This window comes from Heteronotia binoei, chromosome 4 (assembly GCF_032191835.1).
Source record: "Heteronotia binoei isolate CCM8104 ecotype False Entrance Well chromosome 4, APGP_CSIRO_Hbin_v1, whole genome shotgun sequence".
Classification (NCBI taxonomy): Eukaryota; Metazoa; Chordata; class Lepidosauria; order Squamata; family Gekkonidae; genus Heteronotia; species Heteronotia binoei.
Window position 1 is genome coordinate 129140398 of NC_083226.1, and position 22263 is coordinate 129162660.

Here is a 22263-nt window from a genome sequence, read left to right on the forward strand (position 1 = left end):
GCTGGCCAGACCCCCTCCTTCATGACCCAGTAGTCCAAAGGAGATATTTCCTGTGACTCGTTGGACTCTGAAAGATAGTCCCTCAGCATTGCAGCACCAGTCTCCACTCTCAGGGGCCTACCACTACCAGAGGGGCCAACGAGTCGCCCAATGAGTATCATCTTGGGATTCTTCGTGGCGTGAGTTTGGTGGGAAACACTGCCTAGCTGGGGAGGTTGGGGATGAACAGCAGCGGAAGTGGCAGATGAGCTGCTTCCACCTGCCTCCTCCTTAGTTACTGGCACTGGGCCCACCCTGACTCTGCAGCTCTCAACCTTCTGGGAGAACTTGTCTTGCCAGTGATTGAGCTCGTTGGCCCACTTGGAGATCGTGCTTTTAATGCGCGGGTCTAACACCTTATCCTGGGTGAAAGTCTGAAAGCGGGTCTCAAGCCCTTCCTGCAGCCTAACAACCAGGGTGCGCACCACTGGAAGGATGTCTGTATGGCCTTGAGCTGGTACTAGAAATGAGGCCAGGTCCTCACAGGCAATGCGGACCATGGGGACTGTCAGACAATGGGATCTCAAATCAACCAGACCTTGAATTGTTGCAAAGTTAGGCTTTATTTGATAACCCATAGGCATCAGAACGAAGAAATTGGGACTGATACTATGTAGCAATGCAGAGCATACTTTAAGGGGAATACATCAAAGGGTATCACACAAAGCCACAATTCTAAACATTGCTGAGCTGAGGTGCGAAGATTCATACGGTCCCTCTCCCTTATCTTATTGTTACAGTTAGTCTTCCGGGGATGGCCAAGCGGCTGTCCCTGGAGGCGCTTTATCTTCAAAGGGGAATTCTTGCTTTTGTTAGTATCAAGGGAAAGAAATGTTCACACCAAGCACTAGCAACAATCTACAACTCTCTACTTTGATATGCAAGGTCTTTCTCATTGTTAGTAACAGTGGTTCAAGATGGCAGCAGTTCAGCTAAGCATTTTATTTCAGGAAAAGTTACATTGTCTGACAGGGATGACCAGTGTGATGCTCACTGTGTCAGACGAGAGCATTTCTGTGTGGGTCTTGAAATGACCACCCAATCCTCATGGGTGAGATGGTTCTCATCCCGAAAGACCCTCGTCTCAGAGACAAAGGCATCCAGGGCTGCTCTCTGCTCCACCATGCGCTCCAGTATGGCACAGGTGGAGCTCCAGCATGTGCTGACATCACCAATCAGGTGGTGCCCTGGCACGCCTGTCAATGTCTGTTTCTCACGCAGCAGATACAAGTCCGTATTGCTGCATGAGAAGTGACCCGTGATATGCCGACACTTCTGGAGCAGAAGTCGGTACTCATGGGTCGTGGCTAGATACCGACGATCCTGGCTTTTTATCTGGCCCAATGCATCCTTAACCATGAGGTGGAGAAGGTGGGCCACGCAAGGAAAGCATTGTAGGCCCTGATGCTAGACAGCCACCTTGATGTTGGAGCCACCATCAGTCCCCGCAAAGCCCGTGGTGACGTCCCCGCTGCCTACCCAGCCCTCTAACTGTTGTGAGAGGATGACTCTGATAGTGTCCGCCATGTGCGGCGCATCGACAGCTTCAGCATGCAGCAAGGCCCAGCAATAGCTGACCTGGTGGCCCTGACCCTGCCTGCCACTACTGCCACCCCCACCCTGCAGCTCACTGGGTTGCCACCAATGCGCAGCCAAGGAAAGATACCCCTCAAACACATGTTGGGAGCTCCAGATATCTGAGGTGAAATGAACAGTCTCCCCAGCAGCACGGGACAAATGTGCCTTCACCACAGATCTGGTCACCCTGAAAACAGATGGCACAATGGTCCTGCTAATGGTGGTTCTAGCAGGAACTTTGTACCAAGGCGACAGGTACTCGGGCAACCCTAGCACCCCAGGATTCTCGATCACTGAAAATGGAAGCCCATGGGCGACTAGCCTGGCAAGGTTCCAGATGATCAGCCTCCTGCCGTACCTGATCCCCCTCTTGGCACACAGGTGCCACCCCCACCAAACATCTCAGGCAGAGATGACTGGTGTCCCTGCACTGCCATAGAACTCTCCTGGAGAGATCTGGAGGTAGTCGCGATGGGACAGACCTCCTGGCTGGGTGGTGTTGGCCGTTTGGGCACCCCAGCACCAGCCTGCTTCTCCCCATTAAGAAGCACCGCCTGGTGGTGCTTCCGCAGGTGGTTCCGCATCCCCCCTAGAGTCAGGTGGGCAGGGTCCCACCCATGACTGATCCGGGCCCTGCACAGCTGACACTGCGCATATCGTGGATCCTCCATAAGTCAGAAATGCTTCCAGACTTTGGAGGTGTATGGATGCCCAAACTGACCGGCAGCTTTGGTGTCTGGAGCCACCTCCTGTGAGGTGCTCGGGGGAGACACATTGTGTCTCAGGGTGGCAGGAGGGGCTGGCCGCTGGGGGGAAGTAGGCGGATATGCAGGCAACTCATGTTTCTCCATTTCTTCCCCCTCCACCTCATGCGGCCTCCCCTCCTGGCCATACCCTGAAGGACTGGATTCCTCGATATAAGATATATCGGAAGGATAGGGAAAGAAGGGTTGGAGGTGGGGTGGCTCTGTATATCAGAGAGGGTATACGGTCCAGTAAGACTGAGGTCTGAGAATTAGATTCCCTTCTAGAAATGCTTTGGGTTGAAATAGAGGGCCCAAAAGGAAATATAACTATAGGAGTTTGTTATCACCCACCAAATGAAAAGATAGGGGATGATTATAATATGATGGAAGGATTAAAGATAGTAGTTAAACATAAAAACTGTGTCGTAATAGGTGATTTTAACTACCCGCAGATTGATTGGGTCAATATGCGTTCTGGTCGAGAGAAAGAGATTGAGTTTCTTGATGCTCTCAATGACTGTGCTATGGAGCAGATGGTCACAGAACCTACCAGGGGTGGGGCGATCCTGGATTTCATCCTAAGTAATGCCCAAGACTTGGTGAGAGATGTAAAAGTGATCGCACCACTTGGGAGCAGTGACCATAACGTTATTGATTTCACCATTTGTATAAATAGAGAGTTACCCCAAAAGACCGGCACAACCACATTTAACTTTAAAAGGGGTAAATTCTCTGAGATGAGGAAGCATGTGAAGAGGAAACTGAAAGGAAAGGTAAATATTGTCAAAACCCTTGGGGAAGCTTGGAGGCTATTTAAAACTACAGTCCTAGAAGCTCAGATAAAATATATACCACAAGTTAGGAAAGACACAGACAGGTATAAGAAAAGGTCTGCATGGTTAACAAACAAAGTAATGGAAGCTGTAAAATGTAAGAAGGACTCCTTTAAGTGGTGGAAAGCTAGTCCAAGTGAGATTAATAAAAGGGAACACAGGCTGTGGCAAATCAAATCCAAGACTGTGATCAGGCAGGCAAAAAGGGACTATGAGGAGCATATTGCAAAAAAACATAAACACCAACAATAAAAAATTCTTCAAATATATTAGAAGCAGGAAACTAGCCAGGGAGGCAGTGGGGCCCTTGGATGACCAAGGGGTAAAAGGATTACTGAAGGAGGATGGCTGAGAAGCTGAATGCATTTTTTGCCTCCGTCTTCACTGTGGAAGACGAGAAGTGTTTGCCCGCTCCAGAACCACTAATTTCGGAAGGGGTGTTGAAAGACCTGAGTCAGATTGAGGTGACAAGAGAGGAGGTCCTACAACTGAAAGACAAATTAAAAACTAATAAGTCACCAGGTCCGGATGGCATACATCCAAGAGTTCTGAAAGAACTAAAAGTTGAACTTGTGGTTCTTCTGACAAAAATATGTAATCTTTCATTGAAATCTGCCTCCGTTCCTGAGGACTGGAAGGTAGCAAATATCACCCCCATCTTTAAAAAGGGTTCCAGAAGAGATCTGGGAAATTACAGGCCAGTCAGTCTGACGTCAATACCGGGAAAGTTGGTAGAAAGCATTATCAAGGACAGAATAAGTAGGTACATTGATGAACACGGGTTATTGAGGAAGACTCAGCATGGGTTCTGTAAGGGAAGATCTTGCCTCCATAAACTGTTACATTTCTTTGAGGGGGTGAACAAACATGTGGACAAAGGGGACCCAATAGATGTTGTTTACCTTTACTTCCAGAAAGCTTTTGCTAAAGTTCCTCATCAAAGGCTCCTTAGAAAGCTCGAGAGTCATGGAGTAAAAGGACAGGTCCTCTTGTGGATCAAAAACTGGCTAATAAATAGGAAGCAAAGAGTGAGTATAAATGGGCAGTCTTCACAGTGGAGGACGGTAAGCAGTGGGGTGCCACAGGGCTCAGTTTTGTGTCCCATGCTCTTTAACTTGCTCATAAATGATTTGGAGTTGGGAGTGAGCAGTGAAGTGGCCAAGTTTGCAGATGACACTAAATTATTCAGGGTGGTGAGAACCAGAGAGGATTGTGAGGCACTCCAAAGGGATCTGTTGAGGCTGGGTGAGTGGGCGTCAACGTGGCAGATGAGGTTCAATGTGGCCAAGTGCAAAGTAATGCACGTTGGGGCCAAGAATCCCAGCTACAAATACAAGTTGATGGGGTGTGAACTGGCAGAGACTGACCAAGAAAGAGATCTTGGGGTCATGGTAGATAACTCACTGATAATGTCAAGACAGTGTGCGATTGCAGTAAAAAAGGCCAACACCATGCTGGGAATTATTAGGAAGGGAATTGAAAACAAATCAGCCAGTATCATAATGCCCCTGTATAAATCGATGGTGCGGTCTCATTTGGAATACTGTGTGCAATTCTGGTCACCTCACCTCAAAAAGGATATTATAGCATTGGAAAAAGTGCAGAAAAGGGCAACTAGAATGATTAAGAGGTTGGAACACTTTCCCTATGAAGAAAGGTTAAAACTCCTGGGGCTCTTTAGCTTGGAGAAACGTCGACTGCGGAGTGACATGATAGAGGTTTACAAGATAATGCATGGGATGGAGAAAGTAGAGAAAGAAGTCCTTTTCTCCTTTTCTCACAATACAAGAACTTGTGGACATTTGATGAAATTGCTGTAGTCAGGTTAAAACGGATAAAAGGAAGTACTTCTTCACCCAAAGGTTGATTAACATGTGGAATTCACTGCCACAGGAGGTGGTGGCAGCTACAAGCATAGACAGCTTCAAGAGGGGGTTAGACAAAAATATGGAGCAGAGGTCCATCAGTGGCTATTAGCCACAGTGTGTGTTTGTGTGTGTTGGCCACTGTGTGACACAGAGTATTGGACTGGATGGGCCATTGGCCTGATCCAACATAGCTACTCTTATGTTCTTATGACTGCTGGTGCCCAAAGGAACCAAAGAAGGGGGCTGGTCCTCCTCAACCAGCTTCTCCTCCAGCTCCTGCACGACACTCTGCACCCTCCTTGGGGTGATCATTTTGGACAGAAAACTGTCCCCAAAGCTCATCTCCTCCTTGGCCTTGCCCCCAGGGCACCTCTTCTGCTGCCTGTCACTCATGTCACCCTTGGCCAGTCTCTCACAACCTGAACTGAGAGTGGGTTTTTTTATAAACCTAACTCACTGCACTGTACCTTGAACTAACAGGTGCTCTGACTTCTTTTTAAAAACCCTCCCACGAAAACTTGTTTGTTTGTTTGTTTGGTCCTTAACCTGTCCTTCTTTGGGTTGTGGTAGTAGTGATCTTGTAAAGTTTAGGAGACTAGGTGAACCTGCCTCTACCTGGCTACAGTTTTTAAAAGGCTACCTTGAGATGAAGGCAATCCTTGTTATATCCTCCTAGTTAAATTTCTCCTAACTAGATCCTGGCACAAACTGGATTTCTTTGCAAACTAGAAATCAGGTGTCCCCTATATCTTGAGAGAAGCTGTGGTTTACCCTATGGAAATCTAAGGATGCACCAGCTTTCAGTGGCTGAAAGCAAGATGCACTGCAACCCTAGTCTCTTTAAAAGGGATCCTGATGTGGCCTAGTAGTCACACTGCCTTTTATGAGAAACCTAAAATCTTTTTAAATCACCTCTATTTGGTCTAGTTGAATTTTGAAAGAAGTTAAAGCCCTAAACTGAATTAATTTTTTAAAAAAATTTCAAAAAACACAATCCCTAAAAACACTCTTATTAGTGGGGCAGCCTATTTAGTGGTCCTAGACAAACTGAAAGCACCCTCAGACTCCAAAAATAACTCTATAAAAACATGAAAGTGACACACCCCACACAGCCCACACACCAACCAGAGGTAATTTAAAAAAACCAATATGTGACAGAAAGAAACTTAACTTTTAACCCACCCACCCATCCCCAAAACCAGAACCAGGAAAAGGGACAACAGGACAGGATGCAAAACCAGCAACAACAGAGAATAGATCCAAACAGATCACTGAGAAAAGGCCAACAAACTCAACTGTTAAAAAAGTTACCTTTTGAACAATGAAAATTAAGCCAAACAGCCACCCCCACCCCCAAGAACCAGAACCAGAAGAGAAAAGGAACAACAGCATCAGCTACACAATAGCCCTGCAAAGCATGCATGCTTTGGATTGGCTGCTAGGGTTCCTCTCCCCCTCCGCCTCCTTCCCTGATCCCAGGGAGGCTATGGAAGAGGCGGGAAAAGGCTTCCAAAGGCAAGAAAGAAGGCAAGCAGTTCCCCTGAGGCTGCAGAAGCTCCTTTCCCACCTTTTCCATGGAGTTCCATATACCTCCATGGAGTTCCATATACTTTCGTATAATGGCTTCCAATTGGATTCGGAAGTATATGGCGCCATATACTTCTGAATCGAGGGTGATTTGAAGGTTTCTTCAATTCAGCCGAACTGAATGCACACCCCTAGATACCACTTCCATCCTAGGTAAAAATCACCATTTAAAATGGTGGCAGATGTGAGTGTCTCCATTCAAATCCCTTAGGAAATGCTGGCATGACATTTCCTGTTGTTTTCTATTGGACTTCCTCTTACCAATAAATTACATCAGTGCCTCCATGAATAGGTAGATTTATTGTATCCTTAATCATGGTTCTAAATTTTAAGATTGGTATCCTGTGGTTGTGGATTAGCATCACAGAGACAGAGTAATCATCAGTCTGTTCTAGTTAATTCTGATGGTAAGTATCCATCTTTATATTCCATCATTTATTGAAGGGAACTCACCTTTAGGTGGTGGCTTTTCCCATCAATGAAAATGCATCAACAGAAAACTTCAGAACATTTTAATGTTATAGATTTTGTTGTTTAGGAGAACAATGACAAACTTTCCTTAGATTGGCAATCACCTATCTTAACAATATTAACACTATATCTGTAATGATATAATACTCTAGAATGATATATTCCTCTAGAACACTATTCCAAAGTCTGAAAGAGTCTCTTTGTTTAATTCACAGGAGATGTGTGTGACTCCAACCCTTGTGAAAATGGAGGTATCTGTCTGTCAGGGTTGGAAGATGACTTCTATTCTTGTGAGTGTCCTGATGGCTTCACAGACCCCAACTGTTCTAGTGTTGTGGAGGTTGGTAAGTGCAAATAAAACATAGAAAAAAACTCATTGTTGATATGCATCATTAATTGCTGAATACATAAAAACAGGCATTTCTGCAGTTCTCAAATCATTGTTATGTTTACCATTAATGCCAAAATTTTAATTCTTGTATACTGAACTATTTTATTACATGTCTCAAAGAAATGGCTAGATACCTCACTCAGCTGATCTATCCAGGGCTTTTTTAGTAGAAAAAGCCCAGCATGAACTCATTTGCATATTAGGCCACACCCCCTGACATCACCATTGTTTTGTGTGGGGCTTTTTTGTCGAAAAAGCCAGCTGGGACTTATTTGCATATTAGGCCACACCTGACACCAAGCCAGCCGGAGCTGCGTTCCTGTGTGTTCCTGCTCAAAAAAAGCCCTGTTTCTATTCATTATTCTGACATTTGGGAACTGACTGAAATAATTTCTGTGTAGTAGTTTAATCTGCTTGTATAGTATATCTGACTATGCTATGCAATGTATAGCTAGCATATCTGGCTACGCTATCACCACCATTCACTGGCAGAAATTTCTATTGTGTAGTGTGCACAATTCTCCTTATAATACAAGAAATCATAGCATGCAAAAGCTATCATGAGGGAGTTATTTCAGGTAGCCTCGTCATGGATGGCATAAAGTGCAAAGAGGCCTTTAGGAGCCATCTGTGCTGGACCAATGAGCCCAAGTAGACTTTTGATAGCAGAGTTAACAATTTAGAAATAATCACAGTGGATTCAACATATAGTTAAAGTATTAACATTTCAAAGATGTCAAATGATTTCACAGACTGTACATATTAGTTATCTATCATGAGTCTGCAAGTAATAGCATATTATTAAAGACATTTTAAAACTGTTTCTTGTCTATGGCCTGTAGAAGAAAGTTTTTGTGGGATAACAAAAATAATATGGTTGGTTTGTCAGGCAAATGAAGCATTGCATGCTAGTTAAGAATTGAGAGAAATCAAGGCCAGTTTTCTCAGTTAATAGTTTTTTTCTTTTTTGGGGGGGGGGAGATGTGTTGTCTTCCAACTCTGCCAAGTCAGCCTGGAATTCATGAATCTACTCTCTTTCCTGTTCATGAATAATCTTCAGTAATTAATAGTTAAACAGCCTAAAGCAGGAGTTTCAAACCCCTGGGTCCAGAGACCTTAATCGAAAATCCATTCTGCATTTTCCTTGCAGTTTTGTCTGTGCTGCAATGTATTTCAGTGGAGTAGAGCTCAAGTTCCACTTTCTAGTATTTGTATGGCAAGTTGCTTGATGGCGTCTCCTTCAAAATAAAGGGTTGATGCTTTGAACCACCTTGTCTCTGTTGAACAGACATGAGAACTGGTGCTTAGTGAGTACTCTAACCTGGGAACCTAAAGCCAAAGGGAAATATTACACTGGAGAGCCACTGCCAATCTGAGTAGACCAGGGTGGGAAGAGAAGCCTTGCAATGCCCAGCCATTTCATGTTTTGTTAGACTCAGAGCATTTTATATTTTTAGTTTATATTTTTAGTTTCTGCCATGATCTTTGTGCTTTTTCTTGCTGTGTTATTTTTAAAATTGCATTGCCAGATCCCTCTATTCTCCCACCTTTCCATTTTAAACATTTTTCCATTTTAAACATAATATTGCAATTTTCCATTTTAAACATAATATTGCAAGTTTTAAGCATGCATGTATTTTAAATGCATTGCCAGATCCCTCTATTCTCCCACCTTTCCATTTTAAACATAATATTGCAAGTTTTAAGCATGCATGTATTTTAAATAAAAACAAAATATTTAATTGTGTTTGTCTGTGTCGTTTATAAAGTTCCCACTATCTGGTAGTACATTTTATGACACACATGGCCTGGCCCCACAAAATCTCACTTATGTCAGATCCAGCCCTCGTAACAAATGAGTTTGACACCCCTGAAAGACAATCCACAGTGACAATGCTAACTGTCCCAATGCATGCCAACAGAATCAGTGCATAGTGACAGTGGTTTTTATGTGTGCCACAGGCTGAACAACTCTTGATGTAGGACTAGTTGACAAATGAAGCAGCGTGTGGGGCTGATATGGTCTCGTAGTGGTAGAATGGTCTGCATTACTTCAGACTATAAGTGGTAAATTCTATCTTTGAGTGTTTTGTTGCACAAAAAGTTTCATGCAAAATAAATGTAACATAGTGGGGAGAACGGGTCTGCCTCTTCTCATGGTTATCATGTTGATTTTCTATTTGCAAGGAATTTTTTCAACATTTAAAACCATTTAAAAGTATGATTCAGCACATACAGTCAGAAATAGTTCAGTCCATTCCATCTCTTCAAATCTCCGCTACCACATTCTCCAGCGTGCATGAACCAGGCCTTCATTATTTGACTTTCCTGGTGAGCATTAAAAGAGTATCAGCTTTGCATAAAAATCCAACTAAGCTTCATGTTTGAAAAGGCCTTAGCTTCATTAAGCATATCTGAAACTCAGGTGCATCTACCATCATAATAAAGACAGTTATTAAAAGGAGTATACATTGCCTTCAACCCTGCAGTTAATTGTCTATGCTGAGGGAAGCAGACAGGTGAACTGAAAAGGCTGTAGGGCATGTCTCACAATTTGTGACCCATCAAGTTGCAATCAGCCAGCCAACCAGGTATCTAGCAGGTCATAGTATATAAGCAATGGTCTGCTGTCAACATCATGGGCCACAAGTTGTGGTAATGGAGGATAAAAATGGCTTTGTGAAAGAAGAGAAAGCAGAACTGAATGCAGTCACTGAAATATATTGGCTGAAAGAATATTATTTAAAGTACTTGTTTGGGCTCTAATGTGTCGTAATGCAAGCAACTTTTCAAAACTCTAGGCAAATCAGCAATTTAACCTGATAAAATATTACATTTACTAAAAAATAAAATGTTTTATTTGCTTCAAATAGTGACCAGGTAACTGCATGTCATCCAGTTTGTCTGTCCAGATTGAAAATCATTCACATCTAGATATGTGGTAAGTTACCCAGTTTACATGCAAGATGAGCGATAGCAAGCCATAAGTCTGAACAGATGACAGAAGCATATACCAACTGAAATTATTATGATCTAATCTAAATGCACAGCGAGTACATTTCAGTCACACCAGCCAATTTGCCAGTATCAGCTGTCATGTTTCAGACTATTGTTGATTCCAACAAGAATCTTTGAGAAGGTGGCACTTTCAACCCTTTTCATATTTCCCTTTCCAGATGACAACCCTCAAGGAACCAGACTTGGCCTAGTTTTTCATCCTTACACTGTGGAGTTAGCATTTTCCTTTCACTTTTATTTCCCTCATCCAAGTGTTATCTAATGTTAACAACAGGTGGTTCCCTTTGTTGATCAAGCATTTCCCTACAGTCTAAACATGCCAGCTATGCTAAGAGTCAAACTATATGTTATGTGGGGTTTTTTACTTGTTTTTCTTTGTTCTCTGCGGCTCCACAGCAGTGGCAGGCTGCTTTAAAAAAAAAAAAAAAGGCTCAGAAGAGTACCATGGGTGAAGGAAGGGCTTCTGCCCACCCCACCAGCAGGTTTTTTTCATGAAAACCGCACGCTGGGAAATTATTTCTCCAATTTTGCTGCTCTACACTTCAAACTGCTTGAAGTGTCTGTGCATGTGGAACAGTGAAAAGCACCCCCCATTAGTGTGTGTTTTGCATGAGAAAACAGTGGGGGGGATGCAGGAGCCCTTCCCTGCCACTGCTATTCAGAGCTTATTTGGGTCCTCCTCCTCCTCCATCGTTTTCCTTCAAAGTTTTCCACAGCTGCTCTGGGCAGGAAAACAAAGGTAAACAAGGGACAAATTTATTTATTTATTTATTTATTTAATTCGATTTATATCCCGCCCTACCCCACCGAGGCAGGCTCAGGGCGGCTTACAACACAAAACCAACAAAATCAATTTAAATATATTAAAAATACATTAGTAATTATAATTATACAATAAAATACTTAAAATACGTATAAAATACATAAAACACATAAAGCTCGTAGACATAAATACTATGCTGCCATTCTTCAAATCAGTTCTTCAGTGTTCCAATATTAGATAGTCTGATGTTCGAGATTAGATGTTCAGGCATTCCGATAGCAATTTACTTGTATGCCAACCGGAAGAGGGCTGTTTTGCAGGCCCTGCGGAACTGTTCAAGGCTCCGCAGGGCCCTCACCTCCTCCGGGAGCTGATTCCACCAACAAGGAGCTACCATCGAGAAGGCCCTGTCTCTAGTCACTTTCAGACGGGCCTCCTTTGGCCCAGGGATTGTGAGAAGGTTTTGGGACCCCGATCTCAGCACTCGCTGGGGAACATGTGGGGAGAGACGGTCCCTAAGGTAGGCAGGTCCCAGGCCATAAAGGGCTTTAAAGATCATAACCAGCACCTTGTACCGAACGCGGTATGTTATCGGCAGCCAGTGCAGTCCCCGAAGCCCCGGCTGAATGTGCTCCCATCTAGGGAGCCCTAACAACAGCCGGGCAGCGGCATTCTGCACTAGCTGCAACTTCCGGGTTCGGCACAGGGGCAGCCCCATGTAGAGGGCATTGCAGTAATCCAGCCTCGAGGTGACCGTTGCATGGATCACTGTTGCCAGGTCGTCGTCCTCCAGGAAAGGGGCCAACTGCCTTGCCCGCCTAAGATGAAAAAATGCGGACTTGGCAGTGGCCGCTATCTGGGCCTCCATAATTAAAGTAGGCTCCAATAGCACCCCCAGGCTCCTAACCCTGTGCGCCGCTGACAGGGGCACACCATCGAGGGCCGGTAAGGAAATCTCCCTTCCCAGACCACGGCGACCAAGGCAAAGGACCTCTGTCTTCGACGGATTTAGTTTCAGCCCGCTCAGCCTAAGCCATCTAGATATGGCCTGCAATGCCAGGTCCAGGTATAAAACACGTATGTTTTATATGTAACATATAAAAAAGATAAAGGTAGTCCCCTGTGCAAGCACCAGTCATTTCTGACTCTGGCTTTAAGTCAGTTGTTCCTAAATCTCTTCAATGGATAAAATCATGCCTTTATTTAGAACACAGTTGTTCTATTTGATATATTTAGTAGAAGCTAGTTCTGAAACATTTAGCCCTGCTGGTGGACCTCCTGATGGCACCTGGGTTTTGGCTACTGTTTGACACAAAGTGTTGGACTGGATGGACTATTGACCTGATCCAACATGGCTTCTCTTATGTTTTTAACAGGCGAAACACCTTCACCTCACTACCATGACTTCTATATTGTAATGAGGTTCCATTCAAGTGATTTATCCCCCATTTTTTTAAAGCAACTCTGCATGACTTATGTGGAATTCTACACCTATTTACACAATAGAGGGGCTACTAAGAGATACCTTGAACTTTGTGACAAACATGTTTGATAGACAAACATACTAGGTGCAATGGCCACAGTTGCTCTTGAGCCAGTCAACAGATTTGTTTGCCTGTCTGCTGTCCATCTCAAACCATCATCAGATGTGGTGGTGGAGTTTCATTTCCATGCCTTGCTGGGCAGATTGCACCTGTTTTGTAGATGAAATCAATTCCACCTCTAGATCATGGATGGTTGGGACAGAAAACTGAATGATATGGGAGGCTACTCTTCCCACAAGACTGAGCATAAATATATGTGTGAGATAGACTTGGTGACACAGATCTAAACAAACATTAAACAGTAAGACTATGTTTTGTGTTTGTTTTTTTTAAAAGTGTGTTTCTTTATACTAACAGGCTGACTAATTGATTTGCTCATTTTTTTTCAATAACTGCACATACTGCAAGAATGCATGCATATGGAATACTGCCAATTGCACTGTATTACAATGCTTAAGTACATAAAATGTAACCTGATGAATGTGCTCAAACTGTTTGTAAACAGTTTGTAAACAGTGCAAGTGAAAAAATGCCCCCTTGGTATGAATGGCAAAGAGAACATGAGCTGTACTGGCAAGTGTTCAAGAATCCCCAAAAGAATAGCTTAACCTAGCTAAAACATCCAGTGCAGGTAGCCTGGTGTCTCATTTACTTAATGTGTACATTCTGGGCCAAATGTGGAAAGCCAAGGAAATCATGTCTCAGATTGAATGCAAGCACTGGCTATGCAAACAAGAACAGTGATCAGCAAAGAAGAAACAGCCAGAACAATAATTCAGATTTTAGCCTTATAGAGTTATATCAAAGGCGGTGATGGATGAATTTTGCTCAGCTTGCTTTCACATCACCTACTGCCTAGTCCTTTTAACTGGAGATGCTGGAGATTGAACCTGAAACCTTCTGTACGCAAAGCAGATGCTCTGCCACTGATGGCCTCTCCCACCTAGATAGATGACATTGCTGATGGTGGAAGTATAGGCCTTCACCCCAGCAGGCTGCTGAAAACCACCTCTGCAATGTCCAGGGAACCTATCCTGTTTTGTGATGCTTTTTGCTTGTCTGGGGCAGAAGAAAGCATTTTACTAAAGCCAAGGTTTTCAGGAAGCCAAATTTGCATGCCAGCAAAGTAAATGCTCTTGGGAAAAGAGGGTGAGTCACTCAAGAGCCATCAGGATAAACCCAGAGCAAGGATGTTCACTTTATGGTGGAGCAGTTGTTTATATTACTGCATGCTTCTTTTCAGAGTTACAACCAATCACATCCCCTTTCTAAAACATACCAAACCAATAAAACTCCCAATAGCCTTCACACAGGGCCGGTACTGCGGGTTCTGCCACTCCAGGCAGAGCCAGCCCCCCCACCCCTGACTTCCAGTGAGGTGGGGTAAGGAGGCATGGCAGCGGGCTGCTCAGAGCTTGGCTCCAAGTGCACTAACCGCCCCCTGACCTCACTCAGCCTTCCCGGGTCATTCAGTTTCAGTTTATTTCAATTTATATCCTGCCCTTCCCACCGAAGTGGCTCAGGGCGGCTCACAACATATAAGATCTAACATAAATTTTAGATTTAAAATACATCAAGTTACAGCAGTTAAAACAGTAAAATAATAAAACATACATAGGAGGGCTGAGCACAGTTGTTTTATTTTATTTATTTATTTATTCGTGATTTATATCCCGCCCTTCCCATGAGTTGTTGCAGCAGCGGGTGCACTTGAAGCCAGGCTCCAAGCACACTTGCTGCTGAAACACCCTGCCAACCCTGCTCAGTCTTCCCGGAACCCAGGTGGACTGGGTGAGGGGTGGCCACCTTTACGTTCCCTGGGTCTGAATGCGAAAATGGCCCAGCAGCACCTGCGCACTGCAGTCCTCGAAGCCTGCCAGGCTCTGAGGAGTGTGCTACGCAGGTGCTGCCCACTTTCACATTTCTCAGGTCTGTATAGACCCATGGAATGCAAAAACAGCTGTGCGGCATGTATGCTCCGTGGAGCCTGCTTTCCATTGGGGAAGGCAGGTTCCAAGGAGCACACACACCACCTTTTTCACCTACGCCCACACACTGGCTGTACCTTCACACCCTTTTTTAAAAAGAGGTAAAAGTAGTCCCCTGTGCAAGCACCAGTTGTTTCTGATGTCGCATTATGACATTTTCACAGCAGACTTTTTACGGGGTGGTTTACCATTGCCTTCCCCAGTCATCTCCACACCCTTACACTCCATTAAAAGCCCTAATAAAATAGCTTTGCAGTGCTTCGTAAAAGATTCTAGATGTGATACCTCCTCACTGCAACCACATAAAACATTTAAATAAAAAAAAATCAAGAGAACTGACACAAGTAAGGCAAATGTATATTAAAAAAAAAACTTACCTTCCATTCTTTCAGATATTTTTCTTTCTTTTGTTCCTGTTCACAGCCACTTTGTATGCACTCTGTGTTACTCCTGGGGAGAAGGGAGGGGAGAGGAACTTCTCCTTGTTACCGTGCTGCCATTGCCTTATACTTAGATCATATCAAATTATGTATCCCATTGACAGTAATGCACCATATCCATACTCAAAAAGGTTTACAAATGCATATTCAGGTATGCAATGTATTTTTAACACTTCTACCCCACCTTAGCATTTAAACACAATAACAAAAATACAATCTCAATAAAACAATATACAAAAAAAAATCTCTGGAATACAACCAGTATTTTTAATATAAAAAACACTACACTTATAAACAATCACTGGATTAAGTACCAAGCATAACTATGAATTATGATGTTATTCCTCTTATTGAATTATTTTCAGTATGAATATGATGCTCATTAGGATGTTCATCACAGTATGTTGACTTAGTTGCCTCCAAACTGCCTATGTATTCCTGCTTTTTCTGTAAAAACCATTTATTTGCAATTATTTTTGAATACTTAAGTGTTGTGACAAATTGCTGAATGTAGAAGGTTCCTTCTCGATGTATAAATATACACGAAAAGTACCCCCATCCATTTCATCTGAGCTCTGTGAGCCAGATGCTCCTTGGAGAGTTATAGTCACTATGCCAAATCAGCTCTTCAAGGAGCTCAGAGTGGGATTTGACCCACACTACAACATTTGGAAAGAGGTTAAATGGAGAGAAAGTACTGAAGCCAGGTTTCCCTCTGTGCTGGGGGAAAAAATTATTTTGGGAAAAGTGGTGCAAAGCCATAGTTTTGAATAAATCCGATAGCATCATGCCTACAACAACCAGCAAAATGACATCACTTCTGGGTGTTTGCATCATGATATCCCCATTAAATGTCTGTCCCCCTCCTGCTGGTTGCCAGCTGACACTAAGAGAAAGGGACTTGTCCAAGGCCATGCACCGGGAGCACAACTGTGCAGAAATGGAATCTGAATTTCAGTCATCCAAGACCAGCCTTTTGCCCCCCCCCCCCCCCAGGCGAAATAAAGAAGTGGACACAAATACATTGGTAAAACTATGGGCCACTTTATCAAATAACACTGCAGCGGCAAGGGCAACCAAACTGTGGCCAGGTCAGGGACAGGGGTCTCCTCAGACCGCTCCCCTGCCTTTTTCAGCGGGCAAGAGACCCGCCCCCCCAGCCAGAGCTGTGTGTCACAGCTCCCGTCAGGCAGGCCCAGCAGGGAGGCTCGCACCAGAGGCCCCAGACACCAGGCGTGCGTCTCAGCAAAAGGCACCTATCCAATCGAGTCTCCAGGACAGTCTGCATTCACACATCTTGGGTCACCAATATCCAAAGGTTGATCCTGGCAGACCCCTAACTCCCCAAAAGGGGGAGGCTAACCGGTCCTCCCCAGGCCGCATGGCAACATAAACCCAGCAAAACCTGCCCTAAAAAGTGACCAATCTAAAAGAAGGCACCATCCCGAAGCCAATTCCTCAATCCACTGATATGCTTTGCAGGGTAGGCAAAAAACACACCCTAGTCATCAGCCAAATAGCCAGGGAGTAAAATAATTCCTACCCGGCCCCTCAAAAAAGAGGTGACCAGCAATTGCCCACATAACAAATAGGGCGGGCAGGAGGGCCGAGCGCTGCAGGAAGACTGATGAGAGGGGAGCGGAGGCTTCAGAAGGCATGCTGAAGCCCCACGCCCTAAAGACGCGCCTAAAGTGCGCTAAATCGCCCGCTCTTTCCACCGGGAGGGGCAAAATCTCCCCGGCAGCCACGCCGCAATGCGGCGGGCTGCCAGAGGTTCCAATCTCCTGGGCAATACTGGCTCTTCAATGGATAATAGAGATAAACACACAGATCATTGCTATGTGTCATCATAATTATAAGACCTAGTAAAGTCAAAATACAGAAAGACATGGGATGCAGAAGAAATACAAGCAGTACAGGAAAGAGTAATTATTTCCCATCCAGTTCAGATCCTGAGAAACAAACATCCCAATCATAGGCATTTGTTGAAACTTAATTTGGATACTGAAGTTGAGTGTGCCAGCAGTTTAAAAAAATAGTGCAGATGTACTTTTGTGGAAGGGGGAAGTGCTTTGATTAGACATTGCTCATGCTTCTGTTTCTTTATCTTAGAGCACTTGACATTTTTATCATCTGCTCAACATAGGCACTCTAATTAGGGAAACATTTGGCTGAACAAGATTGGTTTTGAAGATAAAGAAATTGCATTGTCAGTGCTGTTTGATTTATTCAAAAATATGGCTAAATGGACTATAATTTAAAACGAGAGCCCTAATGGCTTCAGAAACAAGCATTTAATTTTAGCTCCAGCTTTTGCTGGCAGGAGTGAAGAAACATCTGCAGCTGTTTGTTTTTGAAGACATTCAATGACACCCTCATTTAGGTCAGTAGCAAACAAAGAAAGCCTGCAATACTTTTGCCTAACAAGTGGCATCTTCTAGGACAATGTAAATGAGATGAAAGGTTTTTTTGCCTAAAAAAATTCCCATTAGAACAATTTCACAATACATTTTGTGTTAGTTCCTAAGAATTTTGTGTTAGTCTGATGGAAGCTGCATTCTTCTTAAACAGCAAGCCTCTGCTAACTCTGCTAGGGTTGCCAACCTCCAGATTAGACACTTAGATCTCCTGGAGCAACAACTGATCCCCAGACTACATAGATCAGTTTTCTGGAGAAAATGGATGCCTTGAAGGGTGGAATATATGGCATTATACCCCAGTGAAGCCCCTCCCCTCCTCAAACTCCATCCTCATCAATCTCTGCGCATAAATCTCTCGGCATTTTCCAACCCAAAGCTGGCAACTGAAAGACTTCCTCTAATGGAACAAGGTTGCTCACATAGCAAAAAAGAATTGTAGGATCCAACTAACTAGGGTTGCCAAGTCCAATTCCAGAAATATCTGAGGACTTTGGGGGTAAAGCCAGGAGACTTTAGGGGTGGAGCCAGGAGACACTGGGGTGGAGCTAGGAGCAAGGGTGTGACAAGCACAATTGAACTCCAAAGGGAGTTCTGTCCATCAGAACTGCTGTGCTGCCGCCGCCTCTTCTCCGCTCACCATAGCTGCTCCTCCGAGATGGGCTCAAGCTGAGCCCATCTCGGAGGAGCAGCTACGGTGAGCGGAGAGAAGTTAAGAAGATCAACTTGGTCTGAAAATTCTATTTCACATGTTTTTGGCAAATTCAGTTCATTAATATCTTTCTGGATGCGGAGCTGCGCGGCGGAGGCTTTCTTGCTGGAGCCTTTGGTGCCACTGGCCGATTCCTCCTCCTCCTTCTGCTGCTTCAGCGAGAAAAGCTTGATCATCCTGGCAGGCAGGCTCCGTTCACCTTCCTTCCTTCTCCTTCCGGCCCCGGCCTCTTTTCCACCTTCCTACCGCTGCCCAGCAGGGGCTTGGGGAGGAGGGGCGCGGGGGGGGGGGGTTGCCGCGGCCTAGCCTGGCCTGGTGGAGAGGGTGGGCGAGAGCAGAGAGAAGGAGAGAGGGATGGGGCAGGGCGGGACGGGGTGGAGGGGAGGCGAAAGAGTCAAGCGGGACCAGCAACCGGGGGCCGCCCCGCCTCAGAGCACCGCCGCTTCTCCTACTGCGGGGGCTTCTGGCTCCCTGTGGGTCGGACGGCAACCTGGTGAGCGGAGAAGAGGCGGCAGCAGCGCAGCTGCATCGCCCGCTCCGAGATGGGGCGGCTCGCCACGCTCCTCGGCGCCGTTTCCCCCCCTCCCCCCCACTTCCATTTTTTTGGGGAGTGGGGGAAGAGGCTGGAAATCCTGGGGTCCCCCGCCAGGGTGGGAGGGTTGGGAAGCCTACAGCTAGCATTTTATAGCACTGATGCGATAATAAAATGGAGACTAGTTTGTATTTATTTAATCATTTATAACCCACTCTGGTCTTGTGGGGCTTGTGTGACTTACAATGCAAAGGAATATATATATAGAGAGAGGAAAACAGAAGCAGGAATTGGCAGAAAGCTTTTGACTAAAGAATGGGTTGCACTCTCCCAGAGTCTCTCAACCCAGTTTGGTTATGATAACCTGCAGGATAAGAGTCCTGAGCTTGCCCAGGCCTTTTATAACTATGGAAGGAAAGGAGAAACAGCCATATTTGTTAGCTAGCCAGCAAGCTCCTCTTACATCCTCCCCTGCCATGCTCTTTAGTTTCACGGAGAAAGGCAGGGGGGGGGGGGGAGAATGAAGAATAGCTGCAGAAAATGAGGGCCAATAGGGTTGCCAAATCTGACTCAAGAAATATCTGGAGACTTTAGGGGTGGAGCCACGAACAAGGTTGTGACAAGCATGATTGAACTCTGAACAGAGTTCTGGCCATCACATTTAAAGGGATTGTGCCTTCCTTCCATTGGAAATAATGGAGGAGGTGGTATTTTCATTTGGGGCTCATAGAATTGCACCCTTTGGTCCAATCATTTTGAAACTGGGAGGGGGAGTTGAGGAGAGGCACAAGATTCTATGCTGAAAATGGCGTCTTTACCTAAAAAGCCCCAGATACCCATGGATCCATTCTCCATTATACCCTATAGTGACTGGTCTACATAGGGTATAATGGAATACCCAGCAGACATTTACTCCTTCCCCGCTCTTTCTGATAACCCTAAAGTGGAGGGAAGGCCTCCAAACTAGGGTATCCCCTGGCCCCAACTGGGCATTGGCAACACTAATAGCCCTGCCCTGAGCCTGTTAATGGGAACGGCAGGCTAAAAATTGAATAAATCAAATCATCAAATCAATTTTTTCAAATTCCTCATAGCACCCACTAAATGTATACTGGATGACTAGGCCATGAGGTTGTTGTAAGCAGAATCTTGTATGAAGATTTTTTGGATTCCAATTTGCCAGATATTGGCAAGACAGTAGGAAAGTGATCTCCTTTGCTCTTAGTGTAACTTACTGTAACAAGGCAAAAAATGAGTAACACAGGCAAGCACAAGTAGTGGTGGTGGAAAGTGCTGTCAAGTCACAATGGATTTGTGGTGACCTTATGGGGTTTTCAAGGCAAGATATGGTTTCCTATTGGCTGGCTCTGCATCATGGCCCCGGTATTGCTTAGCAGTCTCCCATCCAAATACTAGCCGGGGCCGATCCTGCTTAGCTTATGAGCTTAGCTTCTGAGATCTGACAAGATCAGGCTAATCTGGCAGAGAAAAAGACATTTCCTCTTTATTGCTTTGGTTGTATTATTTTACTGTAAAGATTTTAAATGTCAAAGAATTTATTTCCTTTAATGACTGAACAAAGCATGATTAGTCAAGGTGTATTAAAAGGATGTTATTCCAGTAAAGGTTGTTATTGTTGTTGCATGTACAAATATAACATATTGTAAGAAATTCTAACATAACAAGAAACTGAAAAAATTGGAACGATTTTGACCCTTTTCTATTGATTATAAAGAGATAATTAAATAAAATAAATAAAGCATAGCCTGTTTAAGCTGCCCCATGAAGTCTCCTGATGATCACAAAGCTAGGTTCATGCCTCACCCCTCTGAGGAGGATTTTTCCATAGCCGTGGGGCCAGGAACAAGAAAGGTCCAGGCCCAAATCATAGCACAGCTTCCACTTCTGCGGCTTGACTGGAATGAGGGCAGACTGTCCCCTTTAGGACAAAAAAGTCCTGTACTCTGATGGCTCCATAGCTGGTTCGAGCAGAGCCGTCAATGTGGAAGGAAGACCCGTCACAGAACCAACACACAAATCCCTTTTGTTGGCTTCTGTTAGGGACATTCCTCCCATTGCTGGACAAGGTGCATGTTGCACAATGGGCAACAGGCACTCATGCTCTTCCCCAGTCACTATGAGACCAGACGGGGAGGGAGGCTCTTTTTGTTCCTTTTGGAAGTCTACCCCCCGGTTAGTCAATGCTAGTGTCCACTGAGCAATAAGCTGGTTGGAAACCTGGCCATCTTTTACTTTCCCTGAGAGGATGTACTTAAGAGGAGAGTGTGTGGTCTGCACTACTACTCTGGCTCCCCCTATGATGAATTTCCAGTGGGTAAGGTTCCAAACGAGTGCCAGACAGACTTTCTCACCTGGGGAAAACTTTTCTTCTACAGCAGAAAGGTTCCGTGAAGCATAAGATATCACCCATAGAGTTCCTGTCTGTTGCTAGATCAGGGTGGTGCCTAAGCTGTGTTCGGAGATAGCTAATTGAATGTAAAAGGGCTGTGTCACATCTGGGTGCGTGAGAGCTGGAGCTTTTGCCAGGCTTATCTTAAGCTCTACAAACGCGTTCTGCTACTCAGGCCCCCAGTACCAAGCCACATCCTTCTTCAATAACTCATAAAGAGGGCATGCTTTCTCCAAAAACAGTTCAATGAAGTCTCTGGAAAAATTGAATATTACATCCACTGCTGCTGCTAGGAACTTTTTCTTTGTTAGATAGTCAACTGGATCCTCGTCAAGGCTGTGTACAGTATGATGGTAGAGGTATTTTATAGTTTCTCCATCCCACGTGGCAGATGCTATTTCAGCAATCCATTCAAGGATTGTGAGGACATTAGTGTCCCTGTGATCTATGGTTTGTTCTATGGCAGTCAATTCCTGACCTGTTGCAGCTACTTTTAGGACCTGATTTAATTCATTAACAGAAATGCCCAGATATTGCTTCTAAGCCCGAGCCATCCACATAATTGATATGTCTCAGTTATATGATCCTAGAAACTGGTGTGCCATTTTGATATCTTCCAGTCGCCGGGCTCTAGTTTCCCTCACCACTTTTACAGACTCTGATCCGTCCTCCTTCGTAGTGGTAGTTTTCTGAGTAACCACTGGATGGAGTAACCACTGCTTCTTCTATGCTGTGAAACTCAACCTCATCGTCCTCCCCAGATTCCTCGCCAGATGAGAAATCATAAAGTGCAGAGGGTGAAATTGCTGAGCTCCCTTTACTTCTAATTTCTCTTTGAGTTCAGCTATTTCCTTTTTGCATGCCTCGTAACTAACCGCGTCATGTGTCTTTTTATTCTTTTCTGCCAAATACTCAGCAGAATGCTG

At 44.6% G+C, this 22263-nt stretch overlaps 1 protein-coding gene across 1 annotated transcript in view; it reads left to right on the forward strand.

Moving 5' to 3' along the window:
• Positions 1-22263, forward strand: part of EDIL3 (EGF like repeats and discoidin domains 3) — a 439981-nt gene that overhangs the window by 113350 nt on the left and 304368 nt on the right. Inside the window, exon 2 of the mRNA XM_060235733.1 lies at positions 7338-7466. Within this exon, the coding sequence (XP_060091716.1) occupies positions 7338-7466 (129 nt within the window). The remainder of the gene's footprint in view (positions 1-7337; positions 7467-22263) is intronic.